Source organism: Paralichthys olivaceus, chromosome 1 (genome assembly GCF_024713975.1).
Source record: "Paralichthys olivaceus isolate ysfri-2021 chromosome 1, ASM2471397v2, whole genome shotgun sequence".
NCBI classification, from domain to species: Eukaryota; Metazoa; Chordata; class Actinopteri; order Pleuronectiformes; family Paralichthyidae; genus Paralichthys; species Paralichthys olivaceus.
Genome location: NC_091093.1, coordinates 19,396,481 through 19,409,475, shown reverse-complemented (window position 1 = coordinate 19,409,475; position 12,995 = coordinate 19,396,481). Strand labels below are relative to the sequence as shown.

The window sequence follows — 12,995 nt, the reverse complement described above, 5'->3', positions numbered from 1 at the left end:
GCTTATGCACTGTTTTAATCCCTGCTTTTTTGGGGGATTTACTTTAGTTTCCTCAGAATTTTGGACTTATGCGTTCAACCTGTCTTGAAGTAGAGAAGATGGATGCTTTTTAAAGGGATGTTCTGCTTGAGATAGTCAGTCACTCAACACCTGTAATCTACCTTTTGTCTGTAAGAAAGGGTAGAACAACAGGAAGAGAATGAATGAGTGTGTGTTTGTGTGTGTGTATTGGGGTGGGGGGGTAGGTATATGTGAAGTGAAATGTAATACTATTCAAGAATTAAGTGTACTGGTAGGATGAAATTGACAACAAAAAAACTGCAATCATTGCAGAGCCTGAGCGATATATGAGGTACAAATCGGCCAATATGAGACATAGACACATATCTATATCGGCATTAATGTTTGCTGATATTCACAGAATAAACAATGCAGGAATGATTACGATTTTACGTGAGTTGTATATATTTGAATGTAATTCTGTTGACTATAATAGTTAACTATAATAATTATATAATTATTATATAATACATTATTTTCAATCAATATCAGTATCTGATATTTTTTACTCCCTAATAACGCTACAATTAACAAATATTTTCTATTATTGATTAATATGATGATTTTCTTGATAGATTCATCGATTAGTTGTTTGGTCAATAAAATATCAGAAAATAGTAAAAATAAATTAAATATTGACACATTTCACAAACTCAGAGGTGACCTCCTCAAAAGACTGGTCCACAAAGTAAAGATATTCACTTTACTCTATTAATTATCAAAATAGTTGGGGATGGATTTAGTAGAAGATTACTGACCGATGATTACTAATTGATAAATCACGAGGTTTGCAGCCCTACTCCATGATATCATCACCGTCCCTCACAAGTCGGTTGGGCTCCAAATCCTTGCATTGTTTACTCAAATACAAACTAGATGTGGGTTTATTGTAAAAACTTACAAATATCAATAATTGAAAGCATCATCTCAGGTAATACATCTCTGTTTTCAATCATCGTTGTATGACACCTGAACCGAGCTTGTGCTTGATACGCCAGCTCATTAAAATCACAGTGACATATTGTCACCTCTAGTTTCTGTGACACCGGCTCTATTAGGATGGCGTGAAATTAGAGGCACGCTTTATCAAGTCAGCTAAAAGAATTGCCCCATCATCTTCATCCTTTTGCTGCAATAAAGAACAGCAGGCTGTAATTCAGCGGCGAAATGGGAGCAGAAAAGGAGAGAGAGTCTTTTGCTGATACAAGCCAACAGACTAGAAAGGTTTGAACGCCCAGATAAAAGCTTTCACTTTGGTCAGTTTCAGAATATTAATATTTCAAGAAGGTGCCTCACCTGACATAAATATGGTGTGGTCTTTAATAGCTCCCCTCCCAGTCTGTTGTTTGGAAGTTTATCATAGTGAGAGCTTACATGAAGAAGATTCTGGAGAGGTAACATAAATGGGATTAAGGAGAGGTTAAGATCATCCAGGTTGGCTGTTAGAGGGGGATATTAAATATTGATTTATCCCACTGTAATGACCGGGCAGAGGAGTGGGTCTAAGTGCTGCTTACAGATGGATCAATTCATCTTTTCATACAAAGTGTGTCTGAACAGTACAATGCATTCCTCTCTAACCGTTATCACCACGGCTCTAGTTCTCTCCCTTTCTCTCTTCCTCTTTCTCCCTCCCTGGCCATTGACCTAGGAGAACATGGTGTAGATCAGACTCTCTGTTCAACACTACAAGCCTTTAACCTGAGGACATGTAAATTATTCATGCTTTACAGGAGCAGATTTTCTTGCTTGTCTTTTTATTTGTCTGTTTTTACTATATCCCCTTCAGTACAATAAAACCTTTTACAACCCTTCTGCAATTTACCTTTTTGAAATATTTATCTAGAGATATTATTGTCTGGAGATGGCAATTACTTTGTTCCATTATTTACCATCTCCTCCTTACCCGATGGAAGCTTTTACCTTGGATGCACCAGTACGCCTACAGTCAAATACAGTACATCTTAATCCATTTGCAACCATTTGAATTGTTTCCCTCTATTATGCACTGTAGCTATAAGTGGCCGGGCTGTTTTTCAGGGTCATGGGTGAGGGTAGATTCCAAAAAGTTGTCCCATGTGGCCCTCATTGTACACAAACAAAAACAAGCCCATACAGTTTAAATAATTCAGTGATGCTTATTTGACAATTAATGTAACTGGTCCAATTATGGAAAAGAGAACAACAAAAGCCAAAGTCTAAAGTTTACTGATGTATTGTATCACTAAAAACTAGATTAGTCAGTGAAATATAGTGATAATAAGATGTTTAACCTCAGCAACTGTTTTCTCTCCAGTAAAAGAAAACAAATCCCAATTGACTTCATTTCCACATATCTAGATGCAAGCCTTCATCTGAGTCGTGCAAACACTCCGACCAGTCCCTGAGTGAAGGGACTGTTTACAAAAAGCCAAGCAGAGATGATACAAAGCCACTGACCAAACAGAGAAGAAGAGGTCACATTTATCACATTTTGAAAAATGACAGATTACTCATGTGGAGCCAATCTGCACTATATTAGCCCCGGGGCAATGGACAACCCTTGTTGTTGAACCCTGTAGAGTCAAGTATGACTGATCTCTACACTGGCGCATCTATTTCCCTCGCTTTACTTCAGGGAGACGTTGCATATGTGATGTACTGGAGGTGGTGTTAGATAAAATATATTCCTCTGCTGACATGTCCCTAACTAGAATCAAAAGGTGAAAGGCCAGTGTATTAACCTATTGAACTGCCCTTTTCTGCCCTGCAGCACCTCCTCTCCTCTGTATTGATGAGTGCAATTGTCCATTTCTCAGATCCCCAAAGCTCAGCCTGTAAATATTCAAATGTAGCTTACACTGGTGCTCCACAAAATCCAGACTCCTAACCTATTGGTTATAGTGGTTATACTGCTCGCTCCTGCATACAGTATGTGTGAGAGTGTGTATGTACGTGCAAACGTGTCCACGAATGCACGTGAGTGTGTGTCTGTGCGTGTGTGTGTGTAATGCCAGGGCCCCATTCAGGCAAAGCCCTCACAAAGACTTTGAATATAATCTTGTCTGGTCCGCAGCCCTGGAAGCAATTTTCTGCTCCTTTTCGACTGCTGTCTTGGAAATTGCAAACCAAGGCGTTTTGGCTGCAATGTAAATCCTTGGCATACAAGGGTTTGCCCATCCAAATTAGATTATGCTCAGCTCCCAGACACTGGCTGTAGCCAGCGAGTGCTATTGTGAAGATTGCTTACATTAATGCTTTGTCCAATTGTTAACATTTGCCAAAAAAATAAAAAATAATGTATGACTCTGTATAATATGTGCCTGCAAGGGTGTGTGTTCCTGTGGGCTCCTGTTCCAGGTCAGGTCTTTTGCTCTTCCCCAGAAAGACATCAAGGCAGCATCTTGGTAGGGTCGTTTGGCGGTGGTGGCTCCATTATTTTCTACAGTTGTCATTTTACATGGTGAATTTCTGGCCTATTGCAGTCATTCAGAGAAGCTGCTGGCTTCAGTGGCGAAGACCTGTGATGCCACGCTCACCACAAGGCACATACGACAAAGAGCGAGGAGAAGAATAGGCCACAAAGGGCCATTTATAGTCTACGGTATTGTTGCGGTAGAAACATAACGGCTCCAGTGTCCAACAAGTCTTGAGGTCTTGTCCATATGTGAAAGGGGTTTTTGGTAAAAGCTGCAGTCTCTTAATATCCTGCTGTGTGCAACCTGGAGTGTTTGATAAGGCAGGAGATTTCAGCTCAACTTCACATTCCCCCTGAGGAGCCACAGTACAGTTCTGGATCACTGAGGACTGGAAACCCGTAAAAGTACATGAGGTCAACACAAATGATCTCAGCAGTGTAGAGAAGAACATAAAAACTGAACATGTGTCACAGGGCTGAGGTGGTTGAGCCTTAATTAGATTAAAGATGATGCACAGTTGAAATATGAAGTTAAATGTGTAATATGTTCAAATGTATAACAGAATGTCCTAAAGCACACACACATGCAAAACAAATACAATTGTTTTGACTTTGTGTAATTTTAAATTTACACTGAAGGATCACATTTTCAGGATTTGACGAAATATTACTCATCCAGAATGATGATAGTTATGACTGTTGACAAAAAATAAACTGAAAATAAAAACCAACAATAAACATTACAGTGGCACAAAGCCAAGTGTGGGGTCAGCCCACCATTTTTTGTGAGAGCTCCCTAATTTAATTAAAGGCCTTTCTTAGCTCTGTTTTAAACAAATGAGGTGATGGCCTGGCAGTTGGAATGGGACTGGAATAGCTGGCCATCTCTGCTCTATGTGATGTTGAGGACGACTACTATAGAACAGATGCCAGCCTTTTGTGGCTGCTACTGTTGATTCTGCTGCTGCCTGCATTAGGCTTTAGCAAAGGGAGAGCTCAGGGTAAAAAAGAGAGCAACAGCCTGAATGAAAGTAACTGTGGGTTTACCGCATGGCTGGATGTACTTAACATTTAAATGGTTCAAAACTTGCAAAAAACTACTGGAAAAGCTGCAGACTTATAAATAACGTTGCAACTGGTTACAATAAAAACACAAAACAGATGAGGCAGTGAGCTGTGAGGAGTTGAGGCCATGTTAAAGTGCACTCTTTGTCTCCATCACGGCTGGGACAGATTGTTGAGGGACTTAGCCCGAGACCCTCGGAGAGGAGACTCAGAGGGCCGCAGACCACAGTGATGACTGACACTTGATACACAAAGCCTATATTGTGGTCAGAGAGCCACTGACTTCAACCCGCCACATACCAGGTGTGTGATATAACCAGAGCCAGTTCAGCACATTATCAAACATACTGTAAGTGGCTGTTTAGGGCCCTGCTGCAGCTGCTGAAGGTTTCCAATCGTGAAAATGTTAAACACATGCGATCATATACTTTCCAACGTGTAGGAAACGCTGGACGAGCTTTACCAATAGTTCAGAGATCTCAAAAATGACAGTAGTTATTGCTGTCAGATTTCACAGAGAGGGCTAAACATATAATTTACTGTATACATTCATGGCCAGAAAAATAACCAGACTATTATGTGACTTTAAGTTGGCAACTGGTTATATTTGGAAGAACTCGCTGCCAGCTGCGTGAAAGAAATGAAGCCGTTTTCTCCGTAAATAATCACTGGGATGTTTTGGTGAGCAAACATGTCAGCTTAATGTGCGTCCGTATCATCTCGTTCATTTTATGATTCATTTTGGCACTCAAACTGACACGAATTAGGGAGAAAAAGGTTTGTTAATTATTATCAATAATGATGAGAAGGACAATTATGAATTTAATATCAATTAATTAAAATATATCGAAATAAAGTAACGTATGATTTTTAACTGGACAAAATGTACCAAAGTCTGGTTTGTCCATCTTCAAGGAATCAACAACACATGGGACTGATTAAAGTAAAGTGTCCAGACCTCTGTGCCATGACTCCTGCCTGGTACAGTAAAGCAGATCTTCACCTCGGCCAAACTCTTTCATTGGAGCAACAGCACACCTGTGGTTTCCTCTGGTGTTTTCATTTTACATTGATTTCTCATGCTCATTTCCTATGATGTTAAAATAAAACTATAAAATCATTTAGACAAACGGACACCCAAACGAACCGAGCTGACTCCGAAACGACCACACGCTGATCCGCACCGCGGTCTACCTTACTACAGAGTGTGTTTTTTCTTTCATCTGTATTTGAACAATCTCAGGCCATATGGCTCTGCCTATAGCCCGGAGCTATTTACAAAGGAGAGAGTGAAGGAGTGTCAGGATTGGTAGTGTGTTGCCTAAATACAGAGCAGGAGTAGGCACAATACACAGGGCCGTCCGCCACCCGCCTCTGCCCAGAATATACCCTGTGGGCAGAGCAGCAGGCCTCCGGCACATGGTCTGTGGCCAACCAGATTAAAGCTCTCTTTACAGCACTGACAAGGGCTCTTTTAGGTTCCCTCACCCAAGAAGTTCCGCAGACCTCGGTTATCTATCCTCTTTCTACCTCTCTCTTTTCCTCAGTGACTCACAACTTCACTGGACTGGCTCGTGACTTCATGTGCAACCAAACAAAGTGAATCTGTTACAAAACTTAAAAGACAAAGGACTGCGCATGCAGGCAGGGCAGATGAGATTATAGTGGGTGGCAGTTTTCCACTATAGCTCTGAGTGCGCCGCTATAATTTTAGTTGTGGGGTGGAGAGCTGCATGCTGAAGTCATTTGAAGGAGGGACGGGTTGCTTGCCAGCAGTCGCGGTCAGAGTGGGAGAGGAATAATGTGCACAGCTACATCTTTTGTTTCCTGTCTCTTCATCTTCACCTCCTCTCGTCATCCTTGATTTGTTCTTTCATCCCACTTTGTTTATGTGCCACTTCTTGCAGAGGCCTCTCAGCATTAAGCAACATTAATTTTCTGTATTTTTTGTGTCTTTTATTATTCCCCTGCACTACACATTATAAATACCTTTTTATATCAGCCATATACTGATGGGATCCCTCCCTTTCACTCTCTCTCGCTCTTTTCCTGGCAGGAAGACCAACTTCCTTAAATACTGCATGTCCTTTGCTACTTCTCTTTGTCAGAGTGATCAGTAAAAATTTAATGACACTATAAAATAATAAAAGTGCCATTAATTTATCACAGCACTTGATGCGTGGGCAGTAAAGCAGCATTAGTTCACTGAAGATTTTCCAGCCTTAAAACAAAACCCTGAAACCGTGCAGATAATTTATGGCCCTAATTTCAACTATAATTCTAATTTGCAGATATAAATTACCAAACCGATAACCAATAAGTATATTAAACTCAGTATATTAAATTTTATGAAAATTTGTGGTACCATATTGCTCAGATATTAATTAGCATAGATAACACAAGAAAGCGAGGGATACTTATCATAACCACACCTTTATATTACAGTCGATAAAAAGCTGCCTCATATAAAGTATATGTACATGTTCCCTATATAAGCACAAGCTCCACCGTGCACGTTATGTCAAGTGAAGCTACCTCAAACAAGAGCCTCATTCAGTCTTTGTCCCAGCTGTCTGGTGTGTTGATGTTCACTAATCACATGACTGTGCAATGGAAAAAGAAGTGAACAGCGAGATAGTTATTAATGAAATTCATTGATTGATGACCCCGGTTCTCTCTCCTTCTCAGCCCAACATGATGCTTAATGATCATGAGCTTATAAAAGGACTTGATTGATCAGGGGGGACCGCCGAAGCACGGAAGAGGGACGAGATGACTACTTTATTACAGACATAGAGTCCCTGTGAACGCTGTGTCTTCCTAGTGGACTGTCCAAGTAGCATCGGAAGCAGCACCATTGCCCATCCAGCTAATCACACATCAGTCACTTTGTCATCGGGCTGCTAGCTTCTTTCATTAAGAGCAATAATGTGGCTGGGTGATGAATACGGCCCTGTGTGCGTGCAAGCCCATGCGTGTGTTGCTTCACACAGAATGTGACACCAAGAAAGGCCCCGTACTTCATCTTGTCTTTACAAAGCATCCTCTCTCCCAGCAGGAACCACCACATATGTCATAATTAGAAAACACTTAAGTAAGCAAAGGGCCGTCATACAGACAGGCTCTAATCACAGGCCATAAGCAGGTAGTGGTTAATTGTACATCAGAATCACTCAGCTGGCTATAAATAATGACTACTCCTTCAAATATGATGGTAAATTGCAGTGCTCTTTCTGTCTCTCCTTTCTTCTGGAGAATAGTTCTTGAATAAATAAAAGCACGAGGAAAATCAAAATACTGTGAAAGGCCTCAAATGGACTTGATCTGTCTCCATCCTTCACCCTGTCATCTTTTTGTAACTCTCTGGAAAATAAGCTTACACGAAAGCACAAACATTTTAGACAGATTTCTTAATTTTGTTTTTGGTAATGTGCTGTGATTACTGATGTCTGTTGTTAAGAACATGATTTTATTTGACAGGGGACGACAACAAAATAAATCAAATGCAGCTGTAAAAATAAATATTTTAACTTACAATGGTTAGGGCTGCTAAATTTTTCAGCACCTTTGTCTATTATTTTAAGAGGAAAAAAACTTCCCTGTGGGAGAAAAGTGAAAAAACAACACAATTGTGCAATGCGGTACAAAGAAAGGGCTGAAAGATTAATGTGTGTTGGTGTCTGTGTGTGTGGCAGGGGAGCTGTTAGCATTGTGTGAAGACTCTACCTGAGTATCTGTTCAGACTGCATGTGATAGACGTGTAGAAAAGAGAGAGGCAGAGGTCAGGTCAGTGTAGAGTATATCTTTGGCAGACACTGAACACTCACCCTGAGAGTAAAACAAATGCTTTTCTCTCTGAATGGTGGCAACATGCCTGCTTTTAGTGTCATCCAGGCAAAGGGGGGAGATTATTTGTATCATGCAGAGTCAAAGTGTCCATCTCCTAGTTGAGTCTTTAGAGAGGAAGACAGCCCTTTGCTAATGCCCTGTGTATTCACTGAGGAAGTAGGTCATTCAACAATGGAGCCAGCAGCAGTCGGCACTCTCTCCTTGCATAATACATTAAGTGTAATGTGCAGCAACTATTCAGAGGCCCCCCGAAAGCTGTTATTTTATTCTGTAAATGCACACGGACATGACATTTAATATTGTCACGGAGTGCTGAATGACAGGGTTTCATTGTGCGTCAAGTACAACATGATGCCAAGTTTAATCTGAGCACAAAGCGACATGACAAACGGGAAAACACGGTGTGTTCTCCAAAGCATGAATTCTGAATAAATGATGGGCGCTGAGCTCTGGGCGCTGTAGACTGGAAGGGAGGATGTAAGGAGAAGATTACAGAGGAAAATCTGAGCACTGCAAAGAGGGCCACGGCCCCATTGTGTGCTTGGGATCACAAAGTATCCTTCTGTAAATCTATTTACAGCACCCCTGGCCCTCACTGTCTCTCTTCCTCTTGTCATCCATTATAGCAGCTGCTGAATAGAGAGATGAGAGAGGAAAAAGCTACATCTAGCTCATGTCAAAAGAGCAGCTCTTCAAAGAACCTCCATTTATCAAAGACATGTTTCTCCTTTCAAAATTTTGGATTCCTGATGGGGTTACTTTTACAATTCATCACTGTAAAAACATGAATGTATTTACTTGTTAGTGTACCTGACTGTTTGTATTTCCCCTGTAGGAGAGGGCACATTTTGACAGCATTGGCCACCACCTCGGGAAGCTGGGTGAGGATGGGAAGATCGGCCACAGAGTTATTGACCTCACCAGGCCAGAGGACCTAGATGGTAAGATCAAATTTGAGTTTTATCTCTTCTTCATTTTCATTGCACACAATTGTTCTTAATTGCTTCTACATCTGATGATGTTTCCTCACAATCCCAAAAATGTCCCAAAGACCTTTCTGGACTAGTTTTGATGGCTGCTACATGTTTCCGAATTGGATTGGTGAAGTGGGTTGTATGGGTCTGTGCAGAAAAGTGCATGAGTGTAAAATAGATGTGGGGTTTGGGGTGAAGGCCGTTTGAAATGAACCGTGGCTCCGAGGTTTTCACAGGTAGGTGAGCGGAGGACAAGAGCGCCTCAGGACAAAGCTGGCTTCTTTCCAAGCTCGGCTCCTATTGCTGTTGTGCTTGTTTGAGGTCCTGGGGAAGGGGTGTAAATTCGGAGTTGCACCAGTGTGACAAAGCGTCATCTCCTTTTGTGGCGCTGACTCCTACACAGGAGCTAGGATAACCTCCGTGCACCAATGTTTGCCCAGCATAAATATTTGTGGCAGTTTCCATGGCACTTTAGAGACAGAGCAAAGAGGAAAATGTGTCTGACTCATCTTTGATGCCTCAAAGAGTTTGAAGGCAGAGGGAAAGATATTTCTCAGGACAATGTAACCCATCGACAACTTTAAATAGCATTTGGACACATTTCCCATCAGTTTTACAGAGAAATGCTACTGCATAATTGGTTGAAATATACTGGATAAAAGACCAACCACATGATTTTCAGACATTTATAAATATATTTTTATGTCCCATTAAAATGTTTACAAACTCCAAAGCCAAAGTTTTCTTTCTACTCGTCTTGTTTCGGATCACACCCAATCCTGAAGATCAGAATTAGGGGTGCATTTAGTGGACCCACTGACATGTTTCCCATGTGAGCCACAGCGGCAGATCCCATCCCACCCATCTTACTGCTCGGACAGATATGCTTCCAGTGCGCACTCTCCCAGTGGGAACCTTCTGTCTGTGGCTGCCGTGGAGTCAGGACCGAAACAGAGCGCACATCAGGGCAGTTGTGTCCTTTTAAGTCCTGGCTCAGAGCTGAGGGAACAGATCGCGTCAGACGCCTCACATCAGTGTTCCCAGTGGGCTATGGATTAGGAGCAGGCAGAGGTTAGAGGAGAGGAAAGGTCCTCTTCCCAGGGGGATAAGGCTGGGAGCCACGGCAGCGTACATAACTCTAAACACAAAGTTGCCGTTTCTTCTCTTTACGCCACAAATATATCTGCCTGTCTCTGAACTCAACCAATGGGAAAACACATACTGTCGAATGATGTGAACCACAAAGCGTTTGCTCCTCTGAGAACATGTTTAATGTAAAAAGGCGTCACCCTGACATACCTTGACATACAAAGGCACACAGTCATTTTCTCACTGCCCCCTATTTGTGTATTTTGTTTCTTGTCTAACCTAGTCAGCACTGATTTGATGATTTGCAAGTCAAAGGTCATGCAGATGGCAGGGTTAAAACCAGGATAAATTTGGTGCACAAGTTTTTTTGCCAGTCTTATATACTACAGTTATTTAAATGCCACAGTCATTTTCATTCTACCGAAGCAATGGTTATATAAGACTAACACATCATAAAAGTATTTACTTTTCAACCAAACTTAGCACATTTTTAACCGAAGCATCTGGATTTCGTCTGACCTACAAAATGCAGTTTTCAGGGAATACTTTTGGAATTCATAATTTAAATCATAAATATAATTATTTTGGGAGCATTTTGGCAAAGCAGGGGGAAAATTAATTTGGAGACTCCTCTGTATTCCAACAACACTTTCCCCTAGTAATTCAGAACACACTGTATATACTTTGGTGTTTCCTGAGAAGGAAAATTACTGGGTGTACCTCCCAACCCTTACATAGGGTGTGAAAGCCCCTTGGTGTGCAGCAGCTTTCCCTCCAGAACAGAGCAGCCACACTGAGCCGGGCCCGGCGTACAGCGGCCCTCTGTCATCACAGCAGTTCACAGAAAGCTTTAGGTGGCTAAAGCTAATATTTGCAAAGCATGCAGCACCCTAAGTCCTAACGAATGAGACTGGAAAAAAGCTGCAAAGGAATGGAAATGGATAAAAATGTCCTCCATTATACAAAGCCACGAGCCACACGCACGGTCCCACCGCAAATTCATTAGGTCTTTTTAAGCTCTGATGAAAATATTGCAGAATACCACCAAGGCCTGAGCCCAGCCGGGCTCTTTGTTCATTCACATATGGAAGTATAGAGTTGCTGTGTAGCCAAGACGTGTGTTTGTCTAAACCACCCCCCATTGCAGAGGGTCCGCAGAGAACAAAGAGCTTGTTGAGAGATGTGTGGAGACAGGAAACAGAATTAATCTAAACGCCCAGTGTGATAACATCAACCAGAGAGTGAGAAAAGATGAAGCTTCAGCCAAACAGTGTCTTTAACTAAGTCCTCATGGAATAGGATGAGAAGAACAGTAGTGTTGCATTGTTGTTACAGATCATGATGGGTTTCTTTACTTCAGTAGCTCTGAGCTGTTCTGAACTTTTATATAAGCTGATTGTTTGAAGAGGTTTTTCTTGCACTGAGGCTGTGGGAATCAAGCTCAGGCTTTTTATTGTCGAGGACATTTTCTTGAAGAAAGATTAGATGAGGAGGCTCTAATGATTTATCAAGTCACAACAACAATAGTTGAATAGGTCAACACAATCAATAAGAAAGCTTCGTTTTGAAGTCGGCAAATTTAAATGGAAACCCCATAGAACAAATTTCTGTGTGTTTTTCGTTTCTTCTGTGTGTGCATGCATCTCCTTTTGTGAGTGCAAAGCTGGGATATTGTGAAAGATTAGACTCCACTTTAAGGCTAAATGCACCAGAGAGGGGATAGAGCGGAGAAAAGTGAAAGCCACAGCCTGCATGTTTAAACAGGTTGCTCGTTTGTTCTAAAGTTAACAAGTGCACACACGCGCACACGCACGCACACGCACACACACACACACGTTTGTACTTCTATCTTAGTGAGGACACTCATCATCATAATACATTCCCTAGACCTTTACCCTTACACTAACCATCCAAACTAAAGGCTGTATCCTTACCCTGACCCTAAAACCAAGTCTTAACCCTCAAACAGCCCATCGAAAAAGTGAGGGCTGATCAAAATGTCCTCACTTTCCAAAAATGAACACAGTACAGGCACACACACATGCTTCAGAAAACTCAAATCATCCAAACATAAAGCAAAAATAATGGATTGGCATGGTATGATGGCGTTTATATCACTATTAATTTGTAATGGTTTAATTAGCATGCTGTGAGATCAGGCTGGAGCAGGGGCCACTGAGCGCTGCCTCCTGTCCGTCCATACACATTAATCTAGCCTGATCGTGCTCGGAGGGAGAGGCTCTATTGTCAGCAGTAAATGCCTTCAGTCAGAGGTGATGTGTTGATCCCAACAGCGAGGGCTTGGCAGGTTTGCGTGATTTTTGCCTGCTCACTGAGGCTCATCCTCTTGAGCGGATTCCTGGGTGACATTATGTGTCTGCCCGCAGAACAAAGATGAGTAGGGAGAAGAAAAGGAGGAGGAGAGGGGATGGCCGGGGCAGCGCTACCCTCTGGCTCGGTGCACGGTCGAGTCTGAGCCTGCAGCTCACAGGTGTGATAGGCGTTTGGGCCTCACTAAATTCTCTCACTCTCTCAAGTTCTCTCCTTTTTTCCTGCTTCCT

General features: G+C 41.9%; 1 protein-coding gene and 1 long non-coding RNA gene across 17 annotated transcripts in view; one reads left to right on the top strand and one right to left on the bottom strand.

Moving 5' to 3' along the window:
* The window catches only part of LOC109636801 (uncharacterized), a 174,204-nt gene that overhangs the window by 50,799 nt on the left and 110,410 nt on the right, over nt 1-12,995 (bottom strand). The gene's annotated exons all lie outside the window — the stretch shown is intronic.
* sox6 (SRY-box transcription factor 6) overlaps nt 1-12,995 on the top strand; it is a 133,843-nt gene that overhangs the window by 110,133 nt on the left and 10,715 nt on the right. For all 14 annotated transcript variants that reach the window (XM_069524421.1, XM_069524436.1, XM_069524416.1 and 11 more), the window contains one exon: nt 9,207-9,312. In XM_069524421.1, the coding sequence (XP_069380522.1) occupies nt 9,207-9,312 (106 nt within the window). The remainder of the gene's footprint in view (nt 1-9,206; nt 9,313-12,995) is intronic.